Below are 15,443 nucleotides of genomic sequence, written 5' to 3'. Positions count from 1 at the left end.
AAATCAATTTTTATATATTAATATTCTTTATTGCACTTGTAAAATTACATATAATATAATGCATTTATAAATGTTATGAGCAAGGGTGGACTTATCTCTGATAGAGATTTCTTCCAGTCAACCCAATACAGCGAGAAAGCATGTCGTTATCGAGCAGCTGAAGTGCTACAACTATTAATATTTAGTATACATAAACAAATATACAGTTAAATAAAATATTAAAATATATAATAAAATATTACATAAATACATATACCATAAATAAATATAATACCTATCTACTTATATAATAAATGTTAAAATAAATGAGTATATTACCTACATTAGTAATTTAGTTTAATGATTTTAAGATTTGACAGTTCGATTAGAAAAATAAAAAATTATAAGTAAAGAAAAAAAAAAAATTTCAAACTTTTCTTGAAAGAGGTAATAGAAGGAATCTCTTGTATGCGGGAAGGGAGTTTGTTCCATAACTGGGCAGCTCGATACGAGAGTTGTCCATAAAATGTGTCCTACACAAAAGATATACCTTATATACCTTAATTTTTTTATGATTGCATATAATCTAACAAAAGTTAAAAATATTTATTTAAAATTTTTAATTTTAATTATTTTAAAATTTTTACAACACGAGTAAAATTTTTTAACAAAATTGTGTAAATTTATCTAATTTATAATTTTTTTTTATGATAATACAACCATAGTTGTATTCAGACGAGGAACCGGGTAGGCCATGCTCACCCCAGAGATGGAAGAGGGGATGTTTGGTCTCCACCCTAGGATGCATGTGAAACTTCATAAAGATATATCTAAGAGTACATATGCGCCTATTTTAAGGGACCAGACCACCTCCCCTTCTAGAAAATAATTTTATTGTCATAAAATGTATCTGGCTGTAAAGCAATAAAAGCATTGAGAGATTATCATGGAATATAAAAAATTTAGACGACTGAGCTACCTGGGGTCTAATTTTTAGTGAATTTCAGTCCGTTTTATCTGTTAACACTGGTATTGCGTTTGTGCTACTTGCGATACTGTCGTAAATAGCGGTTATAAATAATAGTTCTCATTTAGTTCGAAACTAATCGAGCATTCCCCAAATTAAAACGTGAGTGAAACTGCAATATAACTATTTATAAATTCCAGGTAATTAAAAATGTTTTTCAGGTGTTAAGTCCCATAATGTCTTAATTAGTTGCAGTTAATAATACTGATAGCAACACTGTTTGTTGGGGTCTGTCAAATAGAAATCTGTCTGTGGTTTTATAATTTACGAAAAAATAATTTTAACACTTAAAAATTTCACTCATGAGTTAACGCTAAACGATAGACTTATTATTTTTATGAATCTTTATTAAAACTCCGTAAGTGTATATTTCAATATTTTCTTATTAGATCATTTAATGCTACATAAATTATTATTAAATAATCTGACTTGTCAATAATAGCCAAATAAATAATTCGATTCACAGTTTTTAATGTTCTTTATTATAGTGCCGAAATGCTTATAATTTTGTATTGTTGTTTATTTTAACCTTAATGTCTAGATTCTGTGGTTTTTAAATTGTTGGTATAGTTGCTTGATACGATTTAGTACATTGCTATTTCACAGTATCTAAATTTTAATTTGTTTAGCCGATACCGACCTTAAAATAATTTATAATAATGGTTTTGTACAAAAAAAAAAAAATAACGAAAATTATAATAACAATAATATGGGATCAACACGAAAGTGAATATAAATGTAAAAATAATTATTAAAATCGATTCAGAATTGTCGAAGATATCGTGTAACAAAAAATACATGAGAAAATATTCGAGAATTACCACCCCTTTTTGAAGTTATTTAGAAATTAAAATTACATTTTTTTATATATGTAGACTTTTTAAAATTATAAACTATTAATAATAATGTTTAATTACATGTCATTCATAATGTAATATGCATTCTGATCAATTACTATTAGTTATTTAAATTATTAGTATTGATTGTTCCATTCACAAAACACTCATTTTCAACTGACTTTAAAAAGAAGGAGGCTAACAGTTTGGTTGTATTTTTTTCATATTTGTTACCTCGTAACTGACAGTTCTGAACCGATTTGGGAAATTCTTTTTTTTTATCTAAAAGTATATAATTATAGATTGATCTTATAGAAATTTTATTAAAATTAGTTCAGTGGTTTGTAAATATAAATAACTGGTTTTGCCAAAAATAAGGTAGTCCTTTTTTGTGTAACATAATCTTAAGTTATTACCCATTTGTGCAAGGTTTTTAATTTCTCTTTTTTTTAGTGTCTATAATTTAGATGATATGGCAACCCTGTCTAAATTACAATTGTAATTAACAGTACAAAATTTTAACACTAATTGATCAGTGTTCAAATTTGGTGAAACTTTCATGCATAAATAGTTACTGGTATCAAAAAATATTCTTGTTTTGATATGCAACAAATATCATTATTATCATATCAACCTTTAGCTGTCCACTGTTGAACATAAGCCTCGTCCTTGGCAGGGTTTCGTAGATTGGCAACTACTTTGGAGATGTTTTAAAAGGGATATTACACATCTTTCAACCATTAAACTCCCTTAGTCGCTTCTTACTACACCCACAGGAAATTAAGGGGTGGTCTATTCTATGTGGGAACCACATGGCCACATATATATTATATATTGTTTGATAAAGAAACATGGGGCACATAACACCCTAATCCTTAAGGCCACACAGTGGTGCCATGGAGGCATAGAGTTATTCTGTGAAGTATATTTTGTTATTTATATTGTTTTCCATTCTCAGTAGCATAAATAATATTTAAAGTTAAAAATTTCACTTCATGCATGTTCTTTGTAATTTAAATTCCAAAAAATGCATAAAGAAAATTCTGAATACATCTGATATTTGTTATATGTATGATTCTTTCTTTAAAATGTAAATGTATACCTCCATGTTAGTCTTATTCTGATTTTAGTAAGATTGGAAATGAATCTCATTTTAATTATGCAAATTAAATGTTTTAATAACAACATTAAACTATAAAATTATACCAATTGTCAGGTCTTAATCTTGTTATGAGATTGTAGACAAAATCCAAAGAATCTAGAACTAGGTTCAGACTATTTATCATAATATTTATTTTTTTATTACAAGTCGGTTACTAAGAGTTACTCTTCAAATTATCCTTTAGTAAATGTGACATGTAACACATACTTACATATTCTTTTTCCATAAATATTTACTAAGAATCTTAAGTAGGACCTACTTTACATCCTTATTACTTAAGAGTGTTAACAATTTATCTTATAACTATGAAAATTGTTATACACATTCTATAAGGGATGGAGAAGGACAAAGTTCCTTTGTAACCCAGTAAATAAAATAGTCACATAGACAAAGTCGCAGGTAAAAGCTAGTGAAGTAATATTCCTGCGTCATAAAGGTCTTAGAATGTAAGAATGTAAAAAAATCATTATATTATTCATTTTAAAGATCAATGTCTTATTTCACAACCATCTAGATTTATTTTAACAAGAATTTATAAAAAAAAAATATACTTCACTAAAATATTAGTTGCCAGAGCTCCTTTTTTTTTTTAGGAGGGAAAAGGTGTTTTTGTTCTAAGAAGTTCTGCTGTTCCATACTTTATTTATATAGATATGTAGATTTATTTTATGAATATTTGTATGTAATTTATCTTCTGAATATCATTGCATATTCTAAAGGTTGACAGGTAGAGAATGCCTATAGTACTAAGTTTGCCTTTTCTATCACATTTTATTGGTCAATAAATAATTATAAAAATAATTAATAAATAAATATAAAATTATTTAATATTCACTTATTTGTTGGAATAATTATAACATCATAACAGTAAGAACTAAATCAATTTATCACAATAGTGCTTATATAAAAAAATTACATTATCATTATTTAATCCAACTCCATATATTTCTGAGCCACTTCCAATATCTTTGGCAGGCTATCACTGAAAATGTAAATGATATATAAGATTCTAGCTGTATTCCATTATTTTGCTAATGTGAATCCATATATAAAATATCCTATTTGCTAAATTAGAATATAACTTAACCATATACCAAATTTCAATCAAATCCCTTCAGTACTTTTTGCATAAATGCATAAAGAGTAATTAATATCTATCTATCGTTACAATTTTTCGTATTTATAATTTTATAGTTAATAAAATAAAAATTTGTTATATTACAAAAAAAGTTAAATTTAAATGTATATATAAAAGTTAATTATAAATTAATTAATTATAATAATTATAGTTAAATATAAATTAGCTGACTCCGCTAACTTTGTGCCACTTAACAGTCTAAAATATTTTTTTCCATATTTTTAAGTGAGTCTTTCCAATATTTTAATAGTTATTTTGCTATTCGGGGCGGAGATATAGATCATCAGAATCTGTTCAGCCGTTCTGTAGTTCTGAATGATGTAACTAGCCTGACTTTGTTTTATTAATATAGATAATGAAAATTTGTTATGATGTTTGTTTGTTACTTTATCACTCTAGAATGGGTGAATGGATTTTGTTGAAATTTGGTACATGGGTATGTTATGTACTAATATATAACATATATATAGCCGACTTTCAGCAGCGTCCTTCTTAAAACATCTCTAAAAGCCTAACTGCAGTTGCCAACCCGCCTGCCAAGCGTGGCAACTATTAGCAAAACTCCTCTTATGGGAAAGGCTCATGTCCAGCACGGTTCGGTACGGTTAATGGTTGAAATAATAATAAAAAAATAACGTATATATAACTCCATTTTCTTTATTTCTTTTTATATACAGGAAACTACTAGTATAAAAATATACAATTTTTTTTAATTTTTTTTTAGAAACTATAACCTTAATTTAATATAAATATTTTATTTTTCAGATAAAACAACCAAGTCACCGATAGCGGAGTTAAAAATTAAAACAAAATAGTTTTAAAAATGAAGTTTTAAAGTTATTGCTCAATATTTAATTAGGATTTAGACATTTCTCAACTACTTGGTGTATGTGAGCGTGTATTAAATGTGTGATAGATACCCCGGCTACCTGTTTGGAGGGACTCCTGTCAGTAGTTGGGACAGGGGTTTCAATTCAATGGAAAATGTAAGTACACAAAATCCTTTTACTTTTTTGTATATTTATAGAGGGTGAATTCAAAGTCGTTAACCCTTGGTGAAATGAAAATCTACCCATGGTATATGTTAGAACAGAAAAAATATAAAAAAAAAATCAATTGTGTTCCAAAAAGGCTCGGGTACCTCTGTTCCATTCGTGTTTCTACCGTGAAGCAGTTGTTTGCATAGCTGTGTTTCGGTTTGAAGAGTGGGATATGGTATGAATTTACAGGGTACAGAGAAATAACATCTGAGTCCTCAGGAATGGCAATGCATGGGGGGTATCATAAGCGAAAAATATGCTTTTAGATAAAAACCAATATTCTAAATTGGTTCATACGAATTATAGTATTATGAGGTAATAAATATAAAAAATATTATTGAAAGATACTCCATTGTTTTAGAAGTCGGTTGTAAAATAAGGCAAAGATTAGTTAATAGGTTATAAGTACATTAAATATATATTAATTTCTATTTGTGCTTATCTTAATATTAACTGCCTAATTGGCTATGTCATTTTTACACAGAACATCCATTTCTTTTGATTCAAAAGAAATTTTTTTAAATAAAAGAGGATCTCAATTGATTGTATTTTTTTATATTCGTTACTTCATTACTCCGTCAGTTATAAGCTGATTTAAAATACTCTTTTTTTTTCATCTAAAAGGATATACTTATAGATAGGTTCCATAGAAATTTTATCAAAATCGGCTCAGTAATTTAGTTTTCAAATCAAAGTAACTGATTTTGCCACAAATTTAATTATTTAAATCTTCGTCTACACATAAAATTTTAATTTATCATACAGCACCTCAGTATGTTGTATTTAAAGGTATTTTGTTGGGCTGCCCAATGATGTGCCACTTAAGTTGTATAAAAAAAAATGAATTAGATGTATTCTCGGTCTCTCACAAACTAGGTTAAAAAAGTCAAAATGAAGTATAATATAGAAACATTCGGATCATCACTTATTTTAAAAAGTGTGTCTAAATTGACCCAACTATGAGTGAAACCTAGGACCCCATTTTACCAAAGCTATCCACCTTATTGCTACGATATAAAGGTCATTAACATCTAATAAATTAGTTTTAGAATAACGACCTTCTAGATTTGAAAACAAATCTAGTTGGTTACATACAAAAAATCAAATCTGTTTTTGTTATTCGTTTGTGTGATGAACAATTTTTTTTATTATTTCTTTAGTTTGTTCAAGTTATCTTCTTTTAAGGGTCTTCTTGTGGTTAATTCAATTAGTATAATATTTTGTTTGTTGCTGATTATAATTTCTTTAAATATGTAAGTCGAGTTTAGTTATCATAGTTCTTACCCGACTACTAATATAGTTTTGGAGGAGGGAAAGGGATTGTTAGTAATGGAGACTGAGAATCCCATTGCTAGCAATAAACCAGGTCGACCTCGCGGTTCCCCCTGGAAACTATCATGGTTAATTCCTGATGAATTCATCATGATGGGCTAATTGGTCTGTTTTCATTCTCATCTATCACCCTTCACTGGTGCTCCGCCAGCTTATCCCGTTAGCGCAGACGGGGCTACCTTACCATTTTCACCCATCAAAAAAAAATAGTTTTGTAGGTTGGATCTACGTTTGATTGATACCTTTCACGCAAAAAATACTAAATGGATTTATATGCAATTGGGTACACGAATAGGTTATATCCCAATTTAATATATAGGTTATTTTATATACTGATTTGCGTTGGCAAAGCTGCGGGATATAGCTAGTTAAGACGTTCGGAAATTTTTAAAAATGTTATCATTTAACTCGCGCTTCCGGGGTCCGTAAATCTTTCATCTAGTTAGCCACGTTAGAGGCTCATAGTTATGTTTGCATGGTTGTTTTGGTCTTTTAGACAAAGTGCGAGCGAATCTATTGATAGAATCGCTATCGCCAGCGAATCTGTGAGATAGAATAGAATGAGATGGGGATGTGTGCTGTCTTGTTCTTTCTCATATGAACGTTGAACAAAGCAATTTTATGAATTCGTTTGTATTTTGTCTAGGGGTTGGTTTGTAGGGTTCCATCATTATTATCTCATCATCACCATTATATCAGCCGTTTACTGACCACTGCTGAACATAGGCCTCCCCCATAAGGGGGGGTTTGCTAGTAGTTGTCATGCTTGACAGGCGGATTGACATCTACAGTTAGGCTTTGGTGATGTTTTAAGAGAACTCTGGTGCCCATCCCTCGATCACTAAGTAGTAGCATGGTTTTATGTGGCCATGAAATTGTACAGTACAGAGGCAAATGATTCCTCCCGAATACCTATGAGGGATACTGGAGCCGTCACAGTTTTCTGTGATGTCCATTTTCTATCGGGCGGGCCGTCAGCTTGTTTGCCATTCTCAGTTAGAAACAAATTTTTTCTTTTTTTTTTTTACAACATAAGGGGGCAATCGAACATGCGGTTCATCTGATGGTAAGTGACTATCGCAGCCCATGATCACCCACAATACCATTGCAGATGTGCTGCCAGCCTTTAAAAAAGGAATATGCTCTTTTTTTTAAGGTTATGATGTAAATGATAGGCAATTTATTTATTGTAATAGAAGTTTGAACGTATCATCCCCTTATTGTCTCCGGAGGCGAGGGGCATTTGTCATCTTCTCAGGTACTTGAAGTCCGACAAAAAATATATATAAATATAACTTGGCATGAATTTTATTCCGGTCATAATAAAACCTTTAATTTCACATGCTATATTACTTCATGTTGGGCAATCACACGCTTTATCGAAGGACAAAATAACCGTCGTATGCGCGGGCTTTTAAGAATTTAAAATCCATTGGATACTTTGTGAAATTTTGATGTTTGTGATATTTTGTAAGCTTTAATAGCGCCCTTATAATCCATTATTAATGAGCTCTGTAACTAAGGCGTGGGTAAAGAGGAGTCCCATTTGAATTGGAAGTGTGCCAGCCTCTCATGCCCGCCGTCAATGCGAGTAGGGTTACCATTTTACGGGAAAAGTGTAACACTGTAGAGACCTATATTCGTCATCAGTACCGATCTCTCGTACATGACGTCAGGGCAATTAGGGTTACCACTTTAGGGGGGAAAATGTATATTCTTTATTGCACTTGAACAATACATGTAGCGATTAGTTTAACAAGTTGTTAGCAAGGGAGGGCTTATCTCTGAAAGAGATCTCTTCCAGCCAACCCAAATATATGTAATATGCCCTAAGGGACCTATAATTTGTCAGCATAGTTTTAGTTTGTTATTTTTACCCATGATTTCGTTCGCATCCCCGCATTCCCATGTTTTACATTGGACATGTTTACTGAAAGGGTATTTTGATCCGGCCTGTGAATATGTTTCGATAACAGTAGCCTATGTCATTCGTATAGTATATTTCGTCTAGTATATACATAATATAGAAAATTTCAGTGATTAAGCCCTTTATTCATAAAAAAACATCAAACCTCTCAGAAACCTATTTTAGCTATTGAACTGTTTTGTCTCTTTCTTTTGTACTAAATTACTAAATTGAAGAAAAGTAATAAAACGGCCGTGTGACCTTGGCATAGAATAGTCCCGTGGGTGTCGTAAGAGGCGACTAAGGGAAGACGAGGAATGGGCAGCAACGTCCTTTCTAAAATGTCTCTAATGCCTAACTGTGGTTGCCAACCCGCTTGCCAAGTGTAGCAACTATTGGCAAAACCCCTCAAGGGGGAGGGTTATGTTCAGCAGAGAACAGCTAAAGGCTGATATGATGATTAGCTGATTAGAATTCTATGTTAGATACTCTTTATTTATATTTATATATTAATTACTGGATGTCGGCTTAGTATATTTATTATGAGTAAACGTACACCTAGTATAACATTTGAAGGATTATTTCATTATATTGGCCTTGTCTCCGCATCGAGTATGTCCTTGAGGGAAATGTGGTAGCTTGCCAAGTATGCTACCAATATTTCAGTCACTGTAAAAGTATTGAAATAAATGTGAAAGTTTGGGAATATGTTTGGATGTTTGTTACATAATGTGTGTTTGCATGGCTGTGTTTCGGTTTGAAGAAAAGAGATCTTAATCACGGCATTGTGTCAGTGCCTTAAAAGGGGTTAAACACACACACTCGTTTTGCTTAATCAAATCGTCAAGTTTAATTTTGTGTAGGTATATTTTAACGATTGCTAAGTAATCATCAATATTAATATCTAGACAACGGTAATATATATATATATATATATATATATATATATATATATATATATATATATATATATATATATATATATATATATATATATATATATATATATATATATATATATATATATATATATATATATATATATATATATATATATATATATATATATATATATATATATATATATATATATATATATATATATAGCTACTTGTCGCAAGAACTGTAACTAATTATATAATATATTATTATATATTAATAGTTTATATATTTTGTTTTTTGTATTTTTTTATTTGTGCTTTTTTGTTTTTATTCTTTTGTCCCTTTTGCTGTGTATTATGTGTATGTTTTTTTTATTGTAATTTGTGTGCTGTAAGTAATGTAAATAAATTATTTATCTATCTATTTAATAAAAGAAAAGACACTCGTGTTACGTATGCAAATAATTATATGCAAACCTTACATCTAAGTAGTCAATTGACAGAAGTATCACATCTACCTAGTTTTTATTCTTATAAAAATATTTTAGTCCTCACTTTTGGCAATGTGTGAGCTCTTTTTCTTATATACTACTTGTACTTAATTTTTATACACTCGGTCATGATACATTTTTATGCAGATGGCCGAATTCCAAACGAAGTGTGGCCACAGTGCATCTTAAATGTAACTATTGCAGTTGAAAATGCCACCGATTGCGGGACCTTTTGTCATATTCCGCTGCGGTACTATATGAACTCGACTTTGATACACTTTTCTTGTATATTGTTAGATTCGAATTTACGCGGCATAGAATAGACTAGAAAACATTAATTGCCAGTAAACACAATCACAATATAAAATATAGAAAATACATATACAAGAAATGTCCCATATTGGGCAAAAGGAACCGCCCCAGCTGATGCTGTGAGTGTCCCAGCGCAATGTGAACAGCTGCACAGCGCTGGTCTTCAGCCAGTCCCTCTCTTAACAAATAACAACCAAAATACAGGAAACCACTGTAATTGCTTCTTACAAGAATTATTTGTTAAACTTAATAAACTCGGCATAGCCTCCGTGGAATTCATACCCGTGAGAGTTTTTAAATATGCAAAAATTTTTCCAAGGTCGTTAGTTCTATGAAAATTAATGGCTATTTTTTTAATTTAGACAGTTTTTCGGACTACTTTTTTCATACATCGCTTTTTTATCGATGTAACTCAAAATGACGCTAAATTTTTAGTTCCCTCTGCTTACTAATGCACCGCTGTCAAGTTAACCAAGTTAAGAGATGAAGAATCTACTTACTGGTTAGAGGATTAACATTTTGTCGTTTTTCTGTCAATTTTTTTTGGAAAATGTATTATTTATTTTGCCAAAAAGCAGCTCAATTTCAATGACTATACCTATTTGGTATTTTCACTAAAATGTCGGTATCGATTCGATTGAAAACACCAGTCGAGATTGCATCGAGTATCCACAGTAGTAAATCGGGTAAGAGGGTCACGGCCGACCGTTTTCGCTCCACTTTTTCGTTTGATTGTAAACTTTACGGGTTTGTATTGTTTGTTGAAAATTGGTATACGAATGTTCATTGCGGCCGATGCGGTATACGTGGTTTGTTTCCGCCCTCTACTCTTGGTCTCAGTCCTTGATTAGTATTCGCGGGGGTGACGCAGTTGTTGTGGGTATCTTAATGTTGATCAACTCCGATTTGATAGTACGTTGTTTTGTGAGTTTAGAAATTTTATAAAATGTTTAAGCTGTAATAAATTGTCGTTTGGGAAAAAAAAAAATTCGGTTTATATAAGAACTAGTGTTTACCCTCGACTTTGTCCTCGTGACTGGTATATGTCGATTGCCCAGTATGAGAAGCCTGTGTTCTTCTCCATCTCAAATACAATACGTATGTTAACCATGACAATTGATTGACTCGTTCAATTGGCAAGAGAATAAACAAACCCACGCGCACATTTATAATATTAGTAACTAGTAGTAGTATATAGTCGAAAGAATTGAATAAATCTAATGGAGACTTAACGTCACAGAATCCCATTGCTAGCAATATACCCAACTATACCTCCTGTAAGCGGTTATGAAACTATCATGGTTATATATATATATATATATATATATATATATATATATATATATATATATATATATATATATATATATATATATATAATTGAATAACTGGCCTGTTGTCATTCTCATCTATCACCCTTCACTGGTGCTCCGCCAGCGTATCCCGTTAGCGCAGGCGGGGTTACTATACCACTTTCACCCATCAAAAAAAAAAAAGTATACAGTCAAAAGAATGGAATAAATCTTAATTTTTTTTTATTCAACTTAGAATGGCAAACGGGCATAACTTAATATAAGAGATGAATTTAACAGCATTTACAAAGCATATTTTAAATATACAATCGGGATTTAACGTCACGTAGTACCACTTCGTGGGCACGACGTGGTGCACGTCGAAACGTCAGCAATAAAGAAGCAGGTATGTACGTACTACCCATAGAGAGCTTTACCTGTAAAAGCTTTTTTATATATATATATATATATATATATATATATATATATATATATATATATATATATATATATAGTATATATATATACCTATATAATTGAATACCACTTGGCCATCGAAGTTAGGTTTTGAGAGATATTTTAAGATGACGTTACTCATCACTCGACCATTAATTTCTACCGCGAATAATGCAGTTGTGTTTGCATGGCTGTGTTTCGATTGAAGAGCGGGATATGGCAGTGAATTTACAGGGTACAGAGGAATAACACCTGAGTCCTCAGGAATGGCAATGCATGGGGGGTATCATGGGCGAAACAGTATACTCTGTTATGTCCATGGTACTGCTCATGTCTATAGGTAACGGTTAACACTTTCTATCAGGTGGGCCGTCAGTTTGTTTGCCATTCTAAGTTGCATGAAAAAGGTTCCCTCAGTTGACTCTTATGGCCCTCATAATACTTGTGATACTCATGATACGTATACTTGGATGAACATGAAATTGTAATCCCACCTGCATTATCAGTATAACACTGACGGGGCATCAATAAGTGGTGATAAGTGAGGATGGAAGCAAGTAAATTTTCCCATCGTAACAAATTTAAGAAGAAATAACCACGATGGTTTTCAACTCGAACCACGCTGAGGTCGTCCCGGTATACACAAGATTTGTACGGTATTACTAAATCTTATCAATGTTTCATTTTAAACTTTTTCAGCAAATTCAACAGCAGTACAGAGGTCGAGCGGGCCCGGCGCGGTACTGGGGCAGCATGTCAGAGGGGGGCGGGGTGTCGGCCGCCGGCGGCGACAACTGCAAGACGAACCTCATAGTCAACTACCTACCGCAGACCATGACCGAGAAGGACCTGTACGCGATGTTCATGACTATAGGACCCATAGAGAGCTGCCGGGTGATGAAGGACTTTAAGGTGGGTCAGTGAACTTTAGGGGCTAACGGTTATTGTTTTTAATCCTTTCCACTCCAAGCCTTTTTTCTTTTGATTCCACCAGCTCCACGCTAAAATTGCGTTTTTTTAACTTTTTGGGGTTTTTTCGTATTTTGTAAATAAAATTGATTTTTTGTTATATGATAAACTTTATTTTATGAGTATACTATATTATAATTCTTAATTCTAATCTTTATAATCCCTTTTGGTATGGTACAAAATCAATATCGAGTGATACTCGACACCTTTGTCCCATTCGTGTTTCAACCATGAAGCAGTTGTGTTTGCATGGCTGCGTTTCGGTTTGAAGGGTGGGATATGGCGTGAATTTATTGGGTACAGAGGAATAACACCTTAGTCCTCAGGAATGGCAACGCATGGGGGGTATCATGGGCGAAACAGTATACTCTGTTATGTCCATGGTACTGCTCTTGTCTATTGATATAGGCGACGGTTACCACTTTCCATCAGGTAGGCCGTCAGCTTGTTTGCCATTTTAAGTTGTATAAAAAAAAAGAATTCCGCAAGGTTGAAATCTTTGGAATTAAACTAAAATTGTGTTAAAAACAATCTATTATTGTACTAAAATTGTGGTAATTTTATAAACTTAATTAGATAAAAGCAAGATAAAGAAGCTACAACGGGCGATCTTATCGCTAAATAGAGCGATCTCTTAAATATTAATATATAATAAAATATATAATAATAATAATAAATAAAATTTATTCAATTTGTTTAAATTTAAGTTTGTCTAATTCTTTTGTTTGAAAATTGTCACAATATTGTACACCGCTCTACCCGCTGACATTGATGCTCATTTCCACTTTGTGTATTGCTGGAAGAGAACTCTTTAAAAATTAGGCTCGCTTTGGTACATTTACTTAATTCTGTCATATTTTATGTACTATTAACGTGTACAATAAAGTATTAAATAAATAAATAAATATTGTATTGGATGATCGATATTTTTTATATATAAAATTCTCGTGTCACGGTGTTTGTTACCAAACTCCTTCGAAACTGCTTTACCGATTTTTATGAAATTTTGTGTGCATATTGGGTAGGTCTGAGAATCGGCCAACATCTATTTTTCATACCCGTCAATGATAAGGGTGAATCACGCCAAAATATTTTTTTTTATTTTTTTGACATTTTTTTTTTTATTTTATTTTAGTATAATTTAGCATTGAAAAATACATACAACTTTAAATTTTCATCGTTTTATGATCAACTCCTGTATTTTAATCGCGATTTTTATATTTCGCAATAAGTGGTAAAACAACGTTTACGGGGTCAGCTAGTAATATAAAATATATGTTATTGTGCCAAATTATAGATATTTTAATTAGTAAATTCAATACTATTTATTACCCACTTAGATGGTTCTCTTTGCCTATTCTGCAATAGCCTTGGCGTGAAGATATATAAATAGCAGAATAATAAAGTGTGTTTGTATGTTTACAGACTGGCTACAGCTATGGGTTTGGCTTCGTCAACTTCGCACGAGAAGAGGACGCTGCGAGAGCTATAGATACATTTAATGGCTACCAGCTAAGGAATAAAAGATTAAAGGTAAATTATTTAGTATTATATTATTATATTCGCTGTGTCGGTCCCGGTATAGAATGGACCACGCCTTGGTTTCACGTGGGTGTCGTAAGAGGCGACTATGGCAGTGAATTTATAGGGTACAGAGGAATAATACCTTAGTCCTGGGGGAAAAGGATTGTTAGTAATGGAGATTGAGAATCCCATTGCTAGCAATATGCCCAACCAGGTCGACTTCCTCGCCGTTCTCCCTGGAAACTATCAGGAATTAACCTGATGAATTCATCATGATGGGCTAACTGGCCTGTTTTCATTCTCATCTATCACCCTTTACTGGTGCCCCGCCAGCGTATCCCGTTAGCGCAGGCGGGGTTACCATACCATTTTCACCCATCAAAAAAAAACGCCTTAGTCCTTAGGAATGGCAACGCATGGGGAGTATCATGGGCGAAACAGTATACTCTGTTATGTCCATGGTACTGTTCATGTCTATAGGCGACGGTTTTTTCATCAGGTGGGCCGTCAGCTTGTTGCCATTCTAAGTTGCATAAAAAAATGCTTGTAGGTATCATACGCCCGGCCGTCAGGGGACGATATAAAGGAAACCAACTTGTACGTGACGAATCTCCCCCGAGCCATCACCGAGGACCAGCTCGAGACGATATTCGGCAAGTACGGCAGGATAGTTCAGAAGCATATACTGCGGGATAAGAGCAACGGCACGCCCAGGGGCGTCGCCTTTGTAAGGTAAACAACTATGTTTATTTATATATTGTAAATTAAAAATTGTATCCTATACAAAAAACATTCACTTCAATCGTGACAATATTAGTTATTTTGATGTAGCAATTAAAGTACTGTAAGGGTTTTGGTAAAATTTCTATGGAGTCAATCTGTAAGTATATCCTTTCAGACAAAAAAAATACAACCAAATTGAGATATATTTTTTTCAGTCGGTTGACAATGCAATGGCAACTCCTTTTACACTAATGTTATAGACTGGCAGGGTACTAGTAAAAGATGACAGGGATGAGACGTCACGCCAGTTGGCCTGGTGTTCACCAGGGATTAACAGTTGATCTATTATGGCGTGTTCACCAGGGACTAATCATA

At 32.4% G+C, this 15,443-nt stretch overlaps 1 protein-coding gene across 2 annotated transcripts in view; it reads left to right on the top strand.

Moving 5' to 3' along the window:
• Positions 1-1,206: 1,206 nt before the first annotated feature.
• Positions 1,207-15,443, top strand: part of LOC113515001 (sex-lethal homolog) — a 36,734-nt gene continuing 22,497 nt past the window's right edge. For both annotated transcript variants that reach the window (XM_026899114.3, XM_031908456.2), the window contains exons 1-5: positions 1,207-1,364; positions 4,908-5,128; positions 12,552-12,764; positions 14,247-14,354; positions 14,896-15,077. In XM_026899114.3, the coding sequence (XP_026754915.2) occupies positions 5,048-5,128; positions 12,552-12,764; positions 14,247-14,354; positions 14,896-15,077 (584 nt within the window). In that variant the 5' untranslated portion in view covers positions 1,207-1,364; positions 4,908-5,047. The remainder of the gene's footprint in view (positions 1,365-4,907; positions 5,129-12,551; positions 12,765-14,246; positions 14,355-14,895; positions 15,078-15,443) is intronic.

This window comes from Galleria mellonella, unplaced genomic scaffold (assembly GCF_026898425.1).
Source record: "Galleria mellonella isolate WM207_F2 unplaced genomic scaffold, CSIRO_AGI_GalMel_v1 utg312, whole genome shotgun sequence".
Lineage (NCBI taxonomy): Eukaryota > Metazoa > Arthropoda > Insecta > Lepidoptera > Pyralidae > Galleria > Galleria mellonella.
This window is presented reverse-complemented; position numbering and strand designations above follow the sequence as displayed.